This window comes from Ovis aries, chromosome 7 (assembly GCF_016772045.2).
Source record: "Ovis aries strain OAR_USU_Benz2616 breed Rambouillet chromosome 7, ARS-UI_Ramb_v3.0, whole genome shotgun sequence".
NCBI lineage: Eukaryota > Metazoa > Chordata > Mammalia > Artiodactyla > Bovidae > Ovis > Ovis aries.
In genome coordinates, this window is record NC_056060.1 from 70,709,363 (window position 1) to 70,731,007 (window position 21,645).

At 37.2% G+C, this 21,645-nt stretch overlaps 1 protein-coding gene across 3 annotated transcripts in view; it reads right to left on the reverse strand.

The window, feature by feature from the left end:
- Positions 1-21,645, reverse strand: part of C7H14orf39 (chromosome 7 C14orf39 homolog) — a 75,990-nt gene that overhangs the window by 22,882 nt on the left and 31,463 nt on the right. For all 3 annotated transcript variants that reach the window (XM_060418132.1, XM_060418133.1, XM_060418134.1), the window contains exons 2-7: positions 9,139-9,326; positions 8,981-9,023; positions 7,098-7,218; positions 6,058-6,149; positions 5,527-5,660; positions 4,656-4,732 (exon numbers count right to left, since the gene is read on the reverse strand). In XM_060418132.1, the coding sequence (XP_060274115.1) occupies positions 4,656-4,732; positions 5,527-5,660; positions 6,058-6,149; positions 7,098-7,218; positions 8,981-9,023; positions 9,139-9,322 (651 nt within the window). In that variant the 5' untranslated portion in view covers positions 9,323-9,326. The remainder of the gene's footprint in view (positions 1-4,655; positions 4,733-5,526; positions 5,661-6,057; positions 6,150-7,097; positions 7,219-8,980; positions 9,024-9,138; positions 9,327-21,645) is intronic.

A 21,645-nucleotide genomic window follows, 5' to 3' on the forward strand; every position in this document is an offset into this window, starting at 1 on the left:
GACCTTTTCCAGTCCTGTGGCCACTGCTGAGTTTTCCAAATTTGCTGGCATATTGAGTGCAGCACTTTCACAGCATCATCTTTCAGGATTTGAAATAGCTCCACTGGAATTCCATCACCTTCACTAGCTTTGTTTGTAGTGATGCTTCCTAAGGCCCATTTGACTTCGCATTCCAGGACATCTAGCTCTAGGTGAGTGATCATACCATCACAATTATCTGGATCGTGAAGATCTTTTTTGAATAGTTCTGTGTATTCTTGCCAAGTCTTCTTAATATCTTCTGCTTCTGTTAGGTCTATACCATTTCTGCCCTTTATTGTGCCCATCTTTGCATGAAATGTTCCCTTGGTATCTCTAATTTTCTCAAAGAGATCTCTAGTCTTTCCCATTCTATTGTTTTCCTCTATATCTTTGCACTGATCACTGAGGAAGGCTTTCTTATCTCTCCTTGCTATTGTTTGGATCTCTGCATTCAAATGGGTATAGTTTTAGAAGGTCTTGTAGGTCTTCATAGAACTGTTCAACTTCAGCTTCCTCAGCGTTACTGGTTGGGGCATAGGCTTGGATTACTGTGATATTGAATGGTTTGCCTTGTAAATGAACAGAGATCATTCTGTCATTATTTAGATTGCATCTAAGTACTGTTGCAGTACTTGGATGTATTCTTTGGATGTAATTAATTGATGCTTTTGAACCGTGGTGTTAGAGAAGGCTCTTGAGAGTCCCTTGGACTGCAAGGAGATCCAACCAGTCCATTCTAAAGGAGATCAGTCCTGGGTGTTCTTTGGAAGGACTGATGCTGAGGCTGAAACTCCAATACTTTGGCCACCTCATGCGAAGAGTTGACTCATTGGAAAAGACCCTGATGCTGGGAAAGATTGAGGGCAGGAGGAGAAGGGGACGACAGAGGATGAGATGGCTGGATGGCATCACCGATTTGATGGGCATGAGTTTGGGTGAACTCCGGGAGTTGGTGATGGACAGCGAGGCCTGGCATGCTACAATTCATGGGGTCGCAAAGAGTCGGACACAACTGAGCAACTGAACTGAACTGAACTGAACTTTACTTATGTCTGTGTCTCTAAATCCCCTATACCCTCTAAAATTGAATACAGGAAAGGAAAACAAGTTAAGAGTAAATCCTGAAACCTTTTTTTTAAAACATGTATGACACATATGGCAGAACTAATATATTATTTTTAACTTTAAATTTTATGTAATGCTTAAATCACTGCTTTACTAATGTTTATACTGTCTGTTTCAAGTCTTTCATTTTCTCCGAGTCACTCATTTTGAAGAGTTATTGATTTTTCTTATTTTACCTGTAATTAAAATATCTTTAATAGGAAAGTGTATCCATTTATTTTTGTTATAACGGCCATTTTTAAATTTTGCTTTTGTCGTTCAGTTGCTCAGTCGTGTCCAACTCTCTGCGACTCCATGAACTGCAGCAGGCCAGGCTTCTCTGTCCTTCACCATTTCCTAGAGCTTGCTCAGACTCATGCCTATTGAGTCAGTGATGCCATCTAACCATCTCATCTTCTGCCATCCCCTTCTCCTCCTGCCTTCAATCTTTTCCAGGATGAGAGTCTGATTTAAAATGAGTTGGCTCTTCACATCAGGTGGTCAAAGTATTGGAGCTTCAGCTTCAGCATCAGCCCTTCTAATGAATATTCAGAGTTGATACCCTGTAGGACTGACTGGTTTGATCTCCTTACTGTCCAAGGGACTCTCAAGAGTCTTCTCCAACACCACAGTTCAAAGGCACCAATTCTTTGGCGTTCAGCCTTCTTTATGGTCCAACTCTCACATCCATAATGACTACTGGAAAAACCATAGCTTTGACTACACGGACCTCTGTAGGCAAAGTAATGTCTCTGCTTTTTAATACACTGTCTATGTTTGTCATAGCTTTTATTCTAAGAAGCAAGTGTCTTTTAATTTTGTGGGTGCAGTCACCACCTGCAGTGATTTTGGAGCCTAAGAAAATAAAGTCTGTCACTGTTTCCACTGTTTCCCTATCTATTTGCCATGAATTGATGGGACCAGATGCCATGATCTTTGTTTGCCTCTCAGAAGACATTTGACAATATCTGGAGATACTTTTGATTGTCATAAATTGCAGATGAGGTGCTACTGGACTCTAGTGGATCACTAGAGTAATTAATTTTTTCTGTGGACAACCCCACAATAAAGAATTAATTATCTGATCCAAAATGTCAACAGTGTCACTATTGAGAAACTGTGATCTAAGGTTTGACAGAATTCACCTGAAAAATTGAGTCTGAAGTGTTCTGAAGGGCATGTGTGATAGAGGGAAAAGGGAGGGAAATAAGGGAGAAAAGAGGGAAATAGGCATTTATTTATATTTCAGTTTCATTTACATTTCTGTTTCTTCTAAGTTATTGATCTATTCATGTTTTTCTTTTTCAGTCTAGCAATTTATATTGTCCAAAAAATTTTCCATCTCACCTAAATTTTCAAGTTTGTTGGTATATAATTTTACACAGTATCATCTTAGGACTTCAAAAATATTTCTTTCATAGGTGTAGTGATACACACTGTTTCCCCACTTTATACTTTTCTTTTTTGATGGGGGACTTCTCTTTTTTTCTGTACACTTGCTGAAACTTACTAGTGCTTGGCTATATTAATTAACTCAATTTTTAAATTTCATAAATTTCTGCTTTTCTCTGTTAATTCCTACCTTTTTGCATTATTATTTTATTTTTGTATTTTAAGTTAAGCTTTTCATATTTTAAGTTCAACATTTCAGATTAATACTTAATGTTTGGCTGATTTTAATCTTCCTTATTTTCTAATATATTTGTTTTCAAACATAAACTTCTCTCTGAAGACCAGTTTGGCTACATTTCACAGGTTATAGTATGCTTTTAAATAGTTTTAAAATTCTATTTTGATTTCTTCTATAGCCCAAAAGTAATTTGAAAGCATGTGAATTATGGCAGAAAGTGAAGAACTAAAGATCCTCTTGATGAAAGTGAAAGAAGAGAGTAAAAAAGTTGGCTTAAAGCTCAACATTCAGAAAACTAAGATCATGGCATCCGGTCCCAACACTTCATGGGAAACAGATGGGGAAACAGTGGAAACAGTGGCTGACTTTATTTTTGGGGGCTCCAAAATCACTGCAGATGGTGATTGCAGCCATGAAATTAAAAGACGCTTACTCCTTGGAAGGAAAGTTATGACCAACCTAGACAGCATATTCAAAAGCAGAGACATTACTTTGTCAACAAAGGTCCATCTAGTCAAGGCTCTGGTTTTTCCAGTAGTCATGTATGGATGTGAGAGTTGGACTATAAAGAAAGCTGAGCACAGAATTGATGCTTTTGAACTGTGGTGTTGGAGAAGACTCTTGAGAGTCCCTTGGACTGCAAGGAGATCCAACCAGTCCATCCTAAAGGAGATCAGTCCTGGGTGTTCATTGGAAGGACTGATGTTGAAGCTGAAACTCCAATACTTTGGCCACCTGATACAAAGAGCTGACTCATTGGAAAAGACCCTGATGCGGGGAAAGATTGAGGGCAGGAGAAGGGGATGACAGAGGATGAGATGGTTAGATGGCATCACTGACTCAATGGACATGGGTTTGGGTGGACTCCAGGAGTTGGTGATGAACAGGGAGGCTTGGCATGCTGTGGTTCATGGGGTCACAAAGAGTCAGACATGACTGAGTGACTGAACTGAACTGAATTTCTTTTTACTCAACCAAATAGTTTTTTGAGGAGAAGGTTATCTTTTTGTTTAACTTGTTTAACTTTTTTGATGTTGTGGTTAGTGAAGATAGCAGCTTTTTAGAATGGAGGAGATATCCTTTTTGTTCTAATAAGTCAATTTTGGTGAATACTGCGAACAAAATTTAACTGAATTATGTGTATGTTGGGCACAAAGCTTACTATTTGTGTTAGATCCTCTACATCCTTACTTATTTTTCATCTACTTGATTCATTCTTGTTGGCAGAAACTGCTAGTTTTTCTATCTTCTTCAAAATTGACATTTCCTTTATGTTCTGATTTAAAAAGTAAACAAACAAAAACCCCATCATGTTTGTCAACCTCTCTGCAGATAGAGGTAACCATGTTTTAAAGTTCTTGTCAATGAAACATTAACAAATTGTTTAAGGAGCTTCCATGAAAGATCCCTAAAAATGAGGCTGACTCAACAAGAGTTTTTTCCCCTTCTTTCCTCCCTAGAAGGAAGATATGATAGCAAGTTACAAGGTTATTCTGATCATGAAATAACCTTGAGGTAAAAGCTTAGCATAAGGATAGCAGGAAAAGAAAACACCAATGGAAGTCAGGAAATGATGACATTATGGAGATGGTGCCACAATTTCCCTCTTCAATCTAATTCCTTCAGAAATGTCTCTTATATTTTGGTCTATTGGGTACAGGGATTGATATTTTCAAATATCTTTTATTTTTAGAAGCAAAGGAAAAGGCTACAGTATATGCTCAGGCTACCATACAAAACTCTTAAGTTTTTCATATCCTGAGATTGTACTAATGGCTAGTTTAATGTATTTATAACACACACACACATACACACACACACACACACCCTAAATGCAGTACATTCATTATATCATTTAATGCAAGCATTTCATTTGTACTATTAAAAAAGAAATACCTACATGTGCATCATTTTCTTTTTGCTTGAAGTCAATATTGGCAAGCTTTGACTGACTCACAGAACTTTCTTCTTTTTTATCTAGATTATTAAATTGTACAACTTTAAATCAATGCCAGAAATAGAATCAAATGTCATGTCCAACATTTAACCTAACCTTGTAATTTAAAAAATCAAGTTACAAAATATTTAAAGTAAAGAATTATGAAATTATTACATAATCTTAATTCTTCAATATATAGCAGCTACTATAATAACCATGTATGTAAAATGAAAAACAGCTGATTAAAAATAAATAAGTAAATTCTTAAAATTAAATTTTAGAAAGTAGCTGACAAAACTACATCTTTATAATAGGGAACCAAAGAACAAAGAGTGGTGATGTAAATGACTGGGGAATAAAACAGCTAGTGTAGTTAACCTAGCACAATGTAGTTAATCTATCCATCGAATAAAACATGATTTAAATGTCTCAGTGACTAACTCACAATATCATTACCACAAGTCTCACCACCATGGGGTCGCAAAGAGTCGGACACAACTGAGTGACTTTAATCATACATATTGATAATACAACCTCTCAAATGAAAAATATATAATTATTCATCCTCTTATGATAGCTGGAAACCAGACTAAAACTCTTTTTTTTAAAAAATCATGAGTGATTTCTCTCTCAAAAAGAAAAATGTTATGTATAGAAGGCACATATTGCTTGCTCTCAGAAAGAACCAAAGTGACACTTAATGAGTCTATAAGTTGCCAGTATTGTTAGCTCTTGTTTACACCAAGTGATAACTAAAATTGCTCCTTTCTATTCCTTCTTTTATATGTTCTCAAACAAAACTAAGTTTTTGAATAATAAACAGATACTGTACCTATAACTCTTGGTTCTGAAGAATGCATCTTTATTGGTTTTACTAATTTCTGAGATTCATATGGAAGAAATAATTGACTGTTTTGAGCAGTTTTGTTCAACATAAGTACAGGTTGTGGATCTTTTTCAAAAATTCTAAAGAGAAGAGTGAATAATATTAAATATTAGCTAAGTAAAAATTAGCATATTTTAAAGTTAGAAGAGATATTTAGATATTATATAGCTAAAACTCCTCAAGTTGTATAGAATATGTAATAAATTTTAAATGTAGAATATCTGTTCACATAAACAAAGTGCTATTTTAAAGTTTACCTATACCTTTCTCTTGAGGCTTCCCTGGTGGCTAAAATGGTAAAGAATCTGCCTGCAATGCAGGAGACCCTGCTTGGGAAGATGCCCTGGAGAAAGGAATGGCTACTCTCTCTGGTATTCTTGCCTAGAGAATCCCATAGACAAAAGAGCCTGGTGGGCTCCAGTCCATGGTGTCTCAAAGAGCCCAACATAACTTAGTGGCTAAACCACCCCCCCATACCTTTCTTTCAATTCCTTTCTCTTTTCTACTTTTTTACTTTTTTCTTCTAGAGTTTCTGTAAGATTCTTCTTTTCATAATGTCTTGCAATCTGCTAAAAAAGAAAAATGACATAGCAAAACAAAATAAATACCTGCAAAGCATTAAGAAACATTTGGTTATCTTACCTAATGAATATGATTTTTTTTCTACATAATCACAAGATTTATATTTTTGGTAGTACTAACAATCTTTTAGTGAAAGTTAATAAAACAGTCAAAATTAACAATAAATTATACTCCTTTTATTCTTCCTTACAACTCCATTAGGAAACCTAGATTTCAATCAACTTTCATTCTTTTTAAAAAGGACAGTCAGAAGCAATGTAGATGTTGATTCCCTACATAGAGATGTCCAATAGTTACTATATATTTTAAAGAAAGTGACACTCATTTTCTTCTTACTAAAGTGATATTACTGTTATGTGGAACTTCATGCTTACAGATGATAAATATACCATCTTTAACACAATTTTAATAAAATTTAAAAAATTAGCCATTCAACTTTTTCTCAAAATTTGGAAGTGACTTTGGTGGCTCTCATACTCATCAATTAAAGCCACATTTCAATAGATGACACTAAAAATATATTCAAGAAAACATCATGTATCATTAATCTTAAAGGCTAAAAACTAGTTCTGGCCTAGCTTTATAAAGACTGCAGTCATAAATTTTCTAGATTAAGTTTTTTAAATCATTTAATAACTTGTTTTGCTTTTTGACAGCACTGCTGTAAGCTCTGTCAATGCCTTTAAATATCTATTATTAAGCTCCAACTTGTTCTTTCTTTATCTTCTTTCCTTAGCACTCAAAGAAAGTTAAACTATTTCCAAAACTCAGAGTTGAATATACTCAATACCTAAAAACATTTTGGCTCCAAAGGTAATATGAGGCAAATAAATTATTGAGCTGCTTTAGAAACAGCTCTTCTTAGACCATCATCTAACATACCATTACACTTATACATTAACACACATAGTAGAAACATATAACAAAATTAATACCTGGTTTAAATAATTAATTTCTATTTCCATGTCATCTACTTCTTTCTTCAAGTCACATGATCTTTTGGAAAACTGGTTAGCATGTTTAAGAATATCTTGTGTTTTATATCTCAAATTAACCCTTTTATGTTAAGGAACTACGTTATATAAATAACTTTCACACTTATAATATAAGTACTATATAAAAATAATTAGTATTACATAAAATTAATTATATATGTATCATATATGCAATATGAATAACAGTATCTGAAAACAGCAGAAAGACTAATACAAACATCTGGCAAACTGTCAATTTACTGTTTGTCTACATTATATACTTAGCTTAAAAATAATATCTCATCAAATGCATGTTAGGATTTTTTCTTTCAGTTAAATTTTTTCACAGGGCAGTTTTTTACTTTTATTTTTAACCCAAGTTTATCATGTCATTTGGCATGATAAACATAATCAAGTCCAAACTAAACTGCTTTAGTTTCTATAATTTATTTGTTCTAAGATCAACATTATAAATCCACTCAGTCTTCCTTTTCTTGCTCTTTATGGTCCATCTGTGCACCAGGAGAACTCAAAAGAGAGCTATATCTTCTCTTTGAACTTTCTGCTTGAACTAGATTTACACTCAATTTGAAGCAGAGAATCTCTCAGCTGCTAACAAAACTTCTGCATGATTACTAGTTTCTACAATTTCCTAAGTTACTCTGCAATCCATTAGGAAAATTTTTTAAATATATAGAACAGTGCTAATGAGCAAGAACTCCAGAGAAAATCTTTGCCAGACCTTTCCTATTTCACTAAAATTTAGGATTTATATGCTAGAGTATAAAATTTCAAATGAACATTATTTATAACACTATGCTATTATCATAGTATCAATTTAAAATTTTTAGATATAGACAGTTAACTCCTAATCTTCAACTTTCCCCACCTTCATCACCTCTTCATGTCTGTCAAACAATGTCTCATCCGTTTCTACAATCCAAGTCCCTAAACCCCTGCTGTGCCTTCTGCATCTACCACCAACCTCTGCCTCTTCCCACTGAAAGTTAAAACACTCACAGTTTAATAGAAGAAATGGACATGCAAACAAGTAATTCTAATGCAGTGGCAATGTATTAGATCAGCAGCAAATGAACAACAAAGTACAGAATAAGCTAAACCCAAACATGAAGAGAGCAAACAGCAAAGGAGTTAAAAGGATGATTTAGGATGAAGCAGCATGAAGCAAGGTAGAATGCAGGGATAAAGAAGACTTAGTATAAACAGTGGAGTTATAATCTGATAGGAAAGCATATGAAGGATTGTGGAGGTTGGAAGAGGATTAAAGTTCCAAGTCCATCATGGGAGAAGATCTCCTTGACAAAGAGATGAGACTTAGACCAATTAAAAATTACTTAAGCATCTAAAACAATGCCACTGCATTAGAATTACTTGTTTATATGTTTGTTTCCTCTACCAAACTGTGAGCTCCTTATGAGAAAGCTCTGTATCTTCTTGAGTACTTCCTCGCACAAAGTAGATACCCAATGAATTGTGACTCACGTCCTTACCACCTTCCATCCTAATAGAAATAATCAACTGATTTAATTGAAACTCTTTGGTAAGACAAAGCAAAATAACTTTTTTATTGGTTTGGTTGCTAAGTTACGCCACTTAAAGACAAGTACATATACCACTTTATTTGCATTAAAATTTCTTGCTTCCGATGACATGCACATATATGAAAACTAATTCCAGATGACTTTTAAAGTAATCTCTTAATTTTTTAATTAAACAAAAAAACCAAATCAATGTAACAGTCACAGGAAAACACAGTAACAGCTAGAATACAGAAACAATACTTATCAAATAAAAATTCTAAGTAGAAATACTACTGTGGATACATATGTAGTGTCCAACTGGTAAGTGATGGAAAGGGAGCAGGCACTGAAAAACAAAACCATATTGATTTATTATATTCTTTTCACTAAAGGGTAATGTTATTTAAACAGTATGTATCAAAAATATGTATGTATCAAATAGTATGTATAGAAATTATTACCTAAAAATTCCATAAAAATAGTTTCATTCATTTTCAGTTGTTCAGTACTTGTCAACACTCTGTTTTTAATTTCTTCATATTCTCTTTTCTTCTCATAATATTCATGTGAGAGGGGTGTTTCTGAGTATTTTAGTTGGTATTGCTTTAAAACATCTTTATACTGACATATATAACCATGGTACATTTTTCTGTTAAAATTAAAAGAAATGATATCAATGTAACAAAAGTGTATCTAAAAACTTTCTAAAATCACTTGTTAAAAACTACTAAATTAAGCATTAAAGACAAGTTAAAAATCTACTTATTTTTGCTTCACTCAATACTGTCTGCCCTTTAAACTTTTTTTAACTCTGTAAAACTTTTCAATTCTCTACACTTTTTCTTCACTACCTGAGTTCCTCACTCCTTAATCCTCTTCAATTAAAATTCTACTTCCACCATTCTACTGAATCCACCCTTCCCAAGGTTACCAATGATCTAATTTGTCCAACTTAGTGATCTCTTTTCACTTCTCATCCTACATGACAATGCAGAACCTGGTTCTTTTGATTACTTCTTGAATCTCTATCCTCTAAATCTCTATTCTTCCCAGTTCAGCTACCTTTATAACTATGCCTTTAAATCTCCTTAAGTTTTCTATGCTAAAATTATCACATTCTATGTGACAGAACTTTGGGTTCACAATCATTCTTGCATACTCCACAACTGTTTTGTAAGAAAATTTCAGCACTGTTTGGAGGAACTCCTCCAGTACCACTCGGGTAGAGGTGAATGGTCATCTCTTCAAGAACCAGTCTTGAGTGAGATGGTCAATTCTTGCAAAAAAAGATATTAACTCTCCCTTCTTACCTGAACTTTGCATGATCTACAAGACGAGTCAGTTACTATGATCTATGGGCCAAATCTAACCTGCTACCTGTTTTTGTACAGTCTACGAGCTAAGAACCATTTTTACATTTTTAAATTATTTTTTAAAATCAAAATAATAATAATACTACTTCATGACGGATCAGAATTAATGAAAATCAAGCTGCAAATGTCCATAAAGAAAGTTTTATTAGAACACAATACTTACATATTGCCTAAAGTTGCTCTTATACCAAAATACCAGACTGGAGTGGCTATGACAAACACTTTAACATTTAAAAAGCCTAGAACATTTACTATCGGGACCTTTAGCAAAAAAAGTTTGCCATTCCTCACCTCCAACACTGAACATGTTCAATCCAGTTCACTGCAAAACCATATTCTTGAGAGAAGAAAAAGATGGAAGAGTAGAGGGACAGGGAGCTCATCTCTTCCCACAAACACAACAAAACTACATCTATAGGTAGAATGATTCTTATAGAATACCTACTTAAAGCTTGCAGAAGATCTCAATCAAAGGTACAAGGAAGATTACCATGTAACCACTGCTCCTGAAGGAGGACTGAAATCTGAGAAAATTATCTGCACTCCCACTTTGGCATGGGGGTGAGGCCTGGGCAGATTCTCATGCAGGTGGATTTGTGAGCACACTTATATTCCTTATCCCTTCATAGATCATAGCCTGTTGTGGCAAAGGGCTGGCATAACTCAATGGAGCTATCAGCCATGCTGTTTAGGGCCACCCAAGATAGACGCGTCACAGTGAAGAGTTCTGACAAAATATGGTCCACAGGAAATGGCAAACCCCTCTAGTATTCCTCCTGCGAGAACCCCATGATCAGTATGAAGAGACAAAAAGATATGACATTGGAAGCTGAGTCCCCCAGGTTGGGAAATGTCCAATATGCAACTGGGGAAGAGCAATGAACAATTACTAATAGCTCCAGAAATAATGAAGTGGTTGGACCAAAGCAGAATTAGCACTCAGTTGTGGATGTGACTGGTAGTAAAAGTAAATCTCGACACTGTAAAGAACAATATTGTACAGGAAGCTGGAATGTTAGCTCCACAAATTAAGGTAAATAGGCTGTGGTCAAACAGGAGATGGCAGGAGTGAACATCAACATTTTAGGAGTCAGCAAACTAAAATGGACTGGAATGGGTGAATTTAATTCGGCTGAAATGAACTCCTTTAGGATGGACTGGTTGAATCTCCTTGCAGTCCAAGGGACTCTCAAGAGTCTTCTCCAACACCACAGTTCAAAAGCATCAATTCTTCAGTGCTCAGCTTTCTTCACAGTCCAACTCTCACATCCATACATGACTACTGGAAAAAACAGAACTTTGACTAGATGGACCTTTGTTGGCAAAGGAATGTCTCTGCTTTTTAACATGCTGGCTAGATTGGTCATAAATTTTCTTCCAAGGAGCAAGCATCCTTTAATTTCATGGCTGTAGTCACCTTCTGCAGTGATTTTGGAGCCTCAAAAATAAAGTCTGTCACTGTTTCCCCATCTATTTGCCATGAAGTGATGGGACCAGATGCCATGATCTTAGTTTTCTGAATGTTGAGTTTTAAGCCAACTTTTCCCCTCTCCTCTTTCACTTTCATCATGAGGCTCTTTAGTTCTTCTTCACTTTCTGTCATATGGCGTCTTCTGCATATCTGAGGTTATTGATATTTCTCCCAGTAATCTTGATTCCAGCTTGTGCTTCATCCAGCCCAGTGTTTCTCGTGATGTACTCTGCATGTAAGTTAAATAAGCAGGGTGACAATATACAGTCTTGATGTACTCCTTTCCCTATTTGGAACCAGTCTGTTGTTCCATGTCCAGCTCTAACTGTTGCTTCCTGACCTGCATACAGATGTCTCAAGAGGCAGGTCAGGTGGTCTAGTATGCCCATCTCTTGAAGAATTTCCCACAGTTTGTGGTGATCCACACAGTCAAAGGCTCTGGCATAGTCAACAGAGCAGAAGTAGATGTTTTCCTGGAACTCTCTTGCTTTTTCAATAATCCAATGGATGTTGGAATTTGATCTCTGGTTCCTCTGCCTTTTCTAAATCCAGCTTGAACATCTGGAAGTTCACGGTTCATGTACTGTTGAAGCCTGGCTTGGAGAATTTTGAGCATTACTTTACTAGCGTGTGAGATGAGTGCAATTGTGTGGTAGTTTGAGCATTCTTTGGCATTGCCTTTCTTTGGGATTGGAATGAAAACGGACCTTTTCCAGTCCTGTGGCCACTGCTGAGTTTTCCAAATTTGCTGGCATATTGAGTGCAGCACTTTCACAGCATCATCTTTCAGGATTTGAAATAGCTCCACTGGAATTCCATCACCTTCACTAGCTTTGTTTGTAGTGATGCTTCCTAAGGCCCATTTGACTTCGCATTCCAGGACGTCTAGCTCTAGGTGAGTGATCATACCATCACAATTATCTGGATCGTGAAGATCTTTTTTGAATAGTTCTTCTGTGTATTCTTGCCAAGTCTTCTTAACATCTTCTGCTTCTGTTAGGTCTATACCATTTCTGCCCTTTATTGTGCCCATCTTTGCATGAAATGTTCCCTTGGTATCTCTAATTTTCTTGAAGAGATCTCTAGTCTTTCCCATTCTGTTGTTTTCCTCTGTATCTTTGCACTGATCACTGAGAAAGGCTTTCTTATCTTTCCTTACTATTATTTGGAACTCTGCATTCAAATGGGTATATCTTTCCTTTTCTCTTTTGCTTTTCACTTCTCTTCTTTTCACAGCTATTTGTAAGGCCTCGTCAGACAGCCATTTTTCTTTTTGCGTTTCTTTTTCTTGGAAATGGTATTGATCCCTGTCTCCTGTACAATGTTATGGACCTCCATCCATAGTTATTCAGGCACTCTGTCACATCTAACCCCTTGAATCTATTTCTCACTTCTACTGTATAATTGTAAGGGATTTGATTTAGGTCATACCTAAATGGTCTAGTGATTTTCCCTACTGTCTTCAATTTAAGTCTGAATTTGGCAATAAGGAGTTCATGATCTGAGCCACAGTCAGCTCCCAGTCTTGTTTTTGCTGACTGTATAGAGCTTTTCCATCTTTGGCTTCAAAGAATATAATCAATCTGATTTCAGTATTGACTATCTGGTGATGTCCATGTGTAGAATCTCCTCTTGTGTTGTTGGGAGAGGGTGTTTGCTATGACAAGTGCCTTCTATTGGCAAAACTGGAAGGTGCTGTATGTCTTCACAGAACTAGTCAACTTCAGCTTCTTCAGCATTAGTGGTTGGGGTAATACTTGGGCCAGTACTTGGGTAAAGAAATGCAGTACTTGGGTGCAATCTCAAAAACAACAGAATGATCTCCATTCATGTCCATGGCAAACCATTCAACATCACAGTAATCCAAGTCTATGCCCAAACATTTCAATTTTTTTAAATTAAGTGAAATTATTATATATTGTGTTCCAAGTTCCTCACTTTGTTTCATTATATTCACTAACTACATTTAATCCCCCAAACCAAGTGATTTAACACATAATAAACCCACACAAATATTAGTGTTTTTCCATCAGAATATAATATCCCACTAAAAAACTGAAAAACACAAATTTTATATAAAAATACCCTTTTAAAGCCAATATTCCAATTTTCTTATAAGCTAACTTTATAACTGGCTACTCCCTAAGGTGTTTGACCATAGCAACTCAGTCATAAAAAACATTAACTGAAGCACTCTGCTTTATATTGCTACTGATAGTTACTATGTTAAGGATATGTTTAAATATATCTAAGGTTGGAAAGAGCTTTATAACAAATAGGTAGGCCAACAATGACAACCAAAGAGTCCAAAACACTGGATTTACTTTAAAAAAATTTTGTGTACGTTTTTCAATTAATATTTTTACAAATAATGTTTTATTAAAACTAACATAGAATTGATAAGCTTAAATTAATATTTATACTATACTTGTCTTTTTCAATAGTTTCTTGATAAATAACAAATTGCTCCTGCATGTAGTCTTCATGTTTATGAAATACATCACATGTTGGCTTCCAGCTATGGATAAAAAATACTGTAATTAGCATCTCAGAATAATAAATTGAAGAAATAATAGAAATGAATTTAACCACTTAAACAATCTTTCCTTTCTTGGAGAAAGTAAGCTTACATTAAGAAAAACATTCCCATTTCCCATCATCACCACCATGACCATAATTGTATCCATGTTCGAATATCAACATCCACTAATTTTTCACAAAAAAATTTGTTTGGGAACCATGACTAGGGAAGGAACAAATTTGACATGCCTGGATTGTATACTGCTATGACATCTCTGGGATATACTCTGCAACACTCTGTGTTGTGTTGAGTGTTGGCATCAGGCTATCTTTCTCATCATACTTATAAGATCTTCCATACTTATAAGATATGTAAGATATATAAGATCTCATCATACTTATAAGGGCTTCCCTGGTGGCTCAGAGGTTAAAGTGTCTGCCTGCAATGCGGGAGACCTGGGTTCGATCCCTGGGTTGGGAAGATCCTCTGCAGAAGGAAATGGCAACCCACTCCAGTATTCTTGCCGGGAGAATCCCATGGACAGAGGAGCCTGGTGGGCTACAGTCCATGGGGTCGCAAAGAGTCGGACACGACTGAGTGACTTCACTCACTCATCTCACTCGTAAGATCTTAGTTAAGAAATTCTATTGGAATAAATATTTATAGAGTTGTTGCTGTTCAGTCACCAAATCATAACCAACTCTTTGCGACCCCATGAACTGCAGCATTGCAGGCTCCCCTTATTTTACTATCTCCCAGAGTTTGCTCAAATTCATGCCAAGTCATTGATGCTAACTAACTATCTCATTCTATGCCACTCCCTTCTCCTTTTGTCTTCAATCTTTCCCAGCATCAAAGTCTTTTCCAATGAGTTGGCTCTTCGAACCAGGTGGTCAAAGTATTGGATCTTCAGCTTCAACATCAGTCCCTCCGATGAATATTCAGGGTTGATTTCCTTTGCGATTGATGGGTTTGATCTCCTTGCAATCCATGCAACTTTCAAGAGTCTTCTCCAGCACAATTCAAAACCATCAATTCTTTGGTGCTCAGTCTTCTTCATGGACCAACTCTCACATCCGTACATGACTACTGAAAAACGGACTCTACAGATCTTTGTAGACAAAGTGATGTCTCTGTTTTTTACTATACTGTTTCTGTTTTTCATAGCTTTCCTTTCAACGAGCAAGTGTCTTATAATTTCATGGCAGCACCTGTCAACTGTCTGCAGTGACTTTGGAGCCCAGGAAAAGAAAATTTGTCACTGCTTCCACTTTTTCCCCTTGTATTTGCCATGAAGAGATGGGACGAGGTGCCCTGATCTTAGCTTTTTGAATGTTGAGTTTTAAGCCAGCTTTTTCACTCTCCTCTTTCACCCTCTTCAGGAGATTCTATTAGTTCAGTTCAGTTCAGTCGCTCAGTCATGTCCAACTCTTTGAGACCCCATGAATCGCAGCACGCCAAACCTCCCTGTCCATCACCAACTCTCGGAGTTCACTCAAACTCATGTCCGTCGAGTCGGTGATGCCATCCAGCCATCTCATCCTCTGTCGTCCCCTTCTCCTCCTGCCCCCAATCCCTCCTAGCATCAGGGTCTTTTCAAATGAGTCAACTCTTCATATGAGGTGGCCAAAGTATTCGAGTTTCAGCTTTAGCATCAATCCTCCCAATGAACACCCAGGGCTGAACTCCTTTAGAATGGACTGGTTGGATCTCCTTGCAGTCCAATGGACTCTCAAGAGTCTTCTCCAACACCACAGTTCAAAAGCATCAATTCTTCGGCGCTCAGCTTTCTTCACAGTCCAACTCTCACATCCATACATGACCACTGGAAAAACCATAGCCTTGACTAGATGGACCTTTGTTGGCAAAGTAATGTCTGCTTTTCAATATGTTATCTAGGTTGGTCATAACTTTCCTTCCAAGGAGTAAGCGTCTTTTAATTTCATGGCTGTAATCACCATCTGCAGTGATCTTGGAGCTCAAAAAAATAAAGTCTGACACTGTTTCGCTGTTTCCCCATCTATTTCCCATGAAGTGATGGGACCAGATGCCATGATTTTAAAAGAGATTCTTTGCTGCTGCTGCTGCTGCTGCTGCTAAGTCACTTCAGTCATGTCCAACTCTGTGCGACCTCATAGACGGCAGCCCACCAGGCTTTCCCGTCCCTGGGAGTTCCTGTTAAATCCCCATGGACAGAGGAGCCTGACTCTTCACTTTCTGCCATTAGAGTGGTATCATCTGCATATCTGAGGTTGTTTATATTTCTCCTGGAAATTGTGATTCCAGCATGTGATTCATCTAACCAAGCATTTTGCATGCATGATGTACTCTGAACATAAGTTAAATAAGCAGGGCTAGCATAAGGGATAAAGGGATTTTTTCTCCTTTCAAATTTAGAAATTTATACCCTCCTGAATTTGAAAGAAACTAGACCAAAATGAATTATAAAATCAGACAGTAAGTATAAAATGAATATTCTGCTTACACATTTGTTTTTATTACATGACTGGAAAGATGTCGCCAATGCGAAAAATCTAAAATTAAGCATATGCCACTGCAGCTTACATTCTAAGTATTGTTCAAATATTTCCTCCAGATCTTTTCTAATATTTTTTTATTTTTCAGATTCAAAAAGTACTCATATCCACCTTTGAAGCACAAATGTATACATAAGAAAATAATTATCATCCATATTCTCAACACTGAATAATAACCACTAATATTTCAATTTCATGGCTACAATCACCATCTGCAATGATTTTGGAGCCCCCCAAAATAAAGTTTGACCCTGTTTCCACTGTTTCCCCATCTATTTCCCATGCAGTGATGGGACCAGATGCCATGATCTTAGTTTTCTGAATGTTTTTTTTTTTTTTTGAATGTTGAGTTTTAAGCCAACTTTTTCACTCTCCTCTTACTCCCAGAGTTCACTCAAACTCATGTACATTGAGTCAGTGATGCCATCCAGCCATCTCATCCTCGGTCATCCCCTTCTCCTCCTGCCCCCAATCCTTCCCAGCATCAGAGTCTTTTCCAATGAGTCAACTCTTCGCATGAGATGGCCAAAGTACTGGAGTTTCAGCTTTAGCATCATTCCTTCCAAAGAACACCCAGGACTGATCTCCTTTAGAATGGACTGGTTGGATCTCCTTGCAGTCCATGGGACTCTCAAGAGTCTTCTCCAACACCACAGTTCAAAAGCATCAATTCTGTGGTGCTCAGCTGCAATTCATGGGATCGCATAGAGTCGGACATGACTGAGTGACTGAACTGAACTGAATATTTCAATAATTTACTTCCATATTTTACTATAAACAGTTTCCCAGGTGGTGCTAGTGGTAAAGAACCAACCTGCTTATGCAGGAGACATAAGAGATGTGGGTTTGATCCCTGGGTTGGAAAGATACCATGGAGGAGGGCATAGTAACCCCCTCTAGTATTCTTGCCTAGAGAATCCCCATGGACAGAGGAGCCTGAAGAACTACAGTCCATAGGGTCACCTAGAGTCAGACATGAGTGAAGAGATTTAGCATTCACAAGCAGACACATATAGTTTAACATATTTGAGATCATATTCACATATACAACATATTCACCTTTCAGTTCAGTTCAGTCACTCAGTCATGTCTGACTCTTTGTGACCCCATGAACCGCAGCACACCAGGCCTCCCTGTCCATCACCACCTCCCAGAGTCCACCCAAACCCATGTCCATTGAGTCGATCCATCCAACCATCTCATCCTCTGTAGTCCCCTTCTCCTCCTGCCCCCAATCGCTCCCAGCATCAGGGTCTTTTCCAATGAGTCAGCTCTTCACATCAGGTGGCCAAAGTATTCACCTTTATCACTTAGTTTTAAACTATATACATTTTCTTTGTTACTAAAAATTCACTGTAAAGATTTTAATAAATACAACATATTACTCATTCCAATATTGTTAGCCATTTTAGTTACTCTAAGTTTCTCTTAAGAACTTGCACTTAAATGTTTGCCTGAGTTTTCAATCATTTCCTTCAACAATATTTCCCAAAATGGAATTATAAGATCAAAGGTTATATATACATACATTCTAAATATTTTTAAAATTCTGTAAGAACTATATTTTCACTGAAAAGATACTCATTATAAGCATTTTGATGTACATATGTCTGCTAAGCCACGTCAGTCATGTCTGACTCTGTGTGACCCCATAGATGGCAGCCCACTAGGCTTCCACTTCCCTGGGATTCTCCAGGCAAGAACACTGGAGTGGGTTGCCATTTCCTTCTCCAATGCATGCAAGTGAAAAGTGAAAGTGAAGTTGCTCAGTCATGTCCGACTCTTAGCAACCCCATGGACTGAAGCCCACCAGGCTCCTCCATCCATGGGATTTTCCAGGCAAGAGTACTGGAGTGGGGTGCCATTACCTTCTCCATACATATGTCTAGACTTGTTCTAATTATACATATATAAATACACAATTACTACATTGAGTTTATTCTATGAATGCTGTTTCAACGTTTTGTTCAATTTGTAATATACTGTTAACATGTTTCATGTCAATAAATATTGACATATAGCATAAATTAATAGACTGTTTACTGTTCATTCATATGGATGAACCAAAATTCATTTAAACTATCACCTAATATTGAACACTGAGCTGCTTCCAATGTTATCCTATCATAAAAGGTTGATATAAATACATTGTTGTACATTATATCATAGAAAATACCTATTTCCTTACAAGAATTTATCAGAAATGATACCATTTAATCAAAAGTCATGCTTATTTTTAAAGTCTTTAAAGTATGCAGATATGTCATCCAAAAGGTATAAACCAGTGTATATTCCTACATTACCCTACCATAGTTTGGCCAAACTACAGGGAGGGAACATAGCCCCATCCATCAGCAGAAAATTGGATTAAAAATCTACTGAGCATGGCCTTGCCCATCAGAGCAAGACCTGTTTGCCCCAGAGCCACTCAGGGAGCTTCTACAAGCCTTTTATCCTTATCCACCAGAGTGAAGTGAAGTGAGGTTGCTCAGTCATATCTGACTCTTCACGACCCTGTGGACTGCAGCCTACCAGGCTCCTCCACCCATGGGATTTTCCAGGCAAGAGTACTGGAGTGGGTTGCCGTTTCCTTCTCCAGGGGATCTTCCCCACCCAGGGATTGAACCCAGGTCTCCTGCATTGTAGACAGACGCTTTACCGTCTGAGCCGCCAGGGAAGTCTACCACGAGAGGGCAGACAGAATGAAAACCACAATCACAGAAAACTAATCAAACCAATCACATGGGTCACATCCTTGTCTAACTCAATGAAACTATGAGCCATGCCATGTAGGGCCACCCAAGACAGACTAGTCATGGTGGAGAGTTCAGTCCACTGGAGAAGGAAATGGCAAACCACTTCAGGATTCTTACCTTGAGAACCCTATGAACAGTATGAAAAGTCAAAAAGACATGACACTGAAAGATGAACTTCCCAGGTCAATAGGTGCCCAATATGCTACTGGAGAAGAGTGAAGAAATAGCTCCAAAAGGAATGAAGAGATTCAGCCAGAGTGGAAACAATGCCCAGTTATGGATGTGTCTGGTGGTGAAAATAAAGTCTGAAGCTATAAAGAATAATACTGCAAAGGAACCTGGAATGTTAGGACCATGAATCAAGTTAAATTGGAAGTGGTCAAGCAAGAGATGGCAAGAATGAACATCAACATTCTAGGAATCAGTGAACTAAAATGAACTGGAATGGGTGAATTTAACTCAGATGACCATTACATCTACTACTGTGGGCAAGAATCCCTTAGGAGAAATGGAGTAGCCCTCACAGTTAACAAGAGAGTCCGAAATGCAGTTCTTGGGTGCAGTATCAAAAATGACAGAATAATCTCTGTTCATTTCCAAGGCAAATCATTCAATATCACAGTAATCCAAGTCTATGCCCCAACCAGTAACGCTGAAGAAGCTGAAGTTGAACAGTTCGATGATGGCCTGCAAGAACTTCTAGAACTAACAGCAAAAAAAGATGTCCTTTTCATCATAGGGTACTGGAATACAAAAGTAGGAAGTCAAGAAGTAACAGGCAAGTTTGGCCTTGGAGTACAAAATGAAGCAGAGCAAAAGCTAACAGAGTTTTGCCAAGAGAATGCACTGGTCATAGCAAACACACTCTTCTAACAACATAAGAGATGACTACACATGGACATCACCAGATGATCGATACTGAAATCAGATTGGTTATATTCTTTGCAGGTAAAGATGGAGAAGCTCTATACACTCAGCAAAAACAAGACCGGGAGTTGACTATGGCTCAGATCATGAACTCCTTATTGCCAAATTCAGACTTAAATTGAAGAAAGTGGGAAAAACCACTAGGCACAATTCAGGTATGGCCTAAATCAAATCCCTTACAATTACACAGTGGAAGTGAAAAATAGATTCAAGGGATTACATTTGATAGACAGAATGCCTGAAGAACTATGGATGGAGGTTCATAACATTGTACAGGAGGTGATGATCAAGACCATCTCCAAGAAAAAGAAATGCAAAAAGGCAAAATGGTTGTCTGAGGAGGCCCTACAAATAGCTGAGAAAAGAAGAAAAGTGAAAGGCAAAGGAGAAAGGAAAAGATATATCCAAGCAAGGAGAGATAAGAAAGCTTTCCTAAGTGATCAATGCAAAGAAAGAAGAAAACAATAGAATGGGAAAGACTAGAGATCTCTTCAAGAAAATTAGAGATACCAAGGGAATACTTCATGCAAAGATGGGCACAATAAAGGACAGCGATGGGATGGACCTAACAGAAGCAGAAGATATTAAGACCTGGCAAGAATACACAGAACTATTCAAAAAAATGCCTTAATGACCCAGATAACCATGATGGTGTGATCACTCACCTAGAGCTAGACATCCTGGAATGTGAAGTCAAGTGGGACTTAGGAAGCATCACTACAAACAAAGCTAGTGGAGGTATTGGAAATTCCAGTTGAATTCCTCAAAGATGATCCTTAAAGATGATGCTGTGAATGTTGCATTCAATATGCCAGCAAATTTGGAAAACTCAGCAGTGGCCACAGGACTGGAAAAGGTCAGTTTTCATTCCAATCCCAAAGAAAGGCAATGACAAAAATGTTCAAACTACTGCATAATTGCACTCATCTCACACACTAGCAAAGTAATGCTCAAAATTCTCCAAGCGAGGCTTCAATAGTACATGAACCGGGAACTTCCAGATACTCAAACTGGATTTAGAAAAGGCAGAGGAACCAGAGATCAAACTGCCAACATCTGTTGGATTATCTAAAAAGCAAGAGTTCCAGAAAATCATCTACTTCTGCTTCATTGACTATACTAAAATTCTTTGTTGTGTAGATCACAACAAACTGTGGAAAATTCTTAAAGAGATGGGAATACCAGGTTACCTTACCTACCTCCTGCAAAACCTGTATGCAAGTCAAGAAGAAACAGTTAGAACTGGACATGGAACAATGGACTGGTTTAAAATTGGGAATGCAGTACATCAAGGCTGTATATCATCACCATGTTTATTTAACTTATATGCAGATTACCTCACTGGGAATGCCGAGCTGGAAGAAACACAAGTTGGAATCGAGA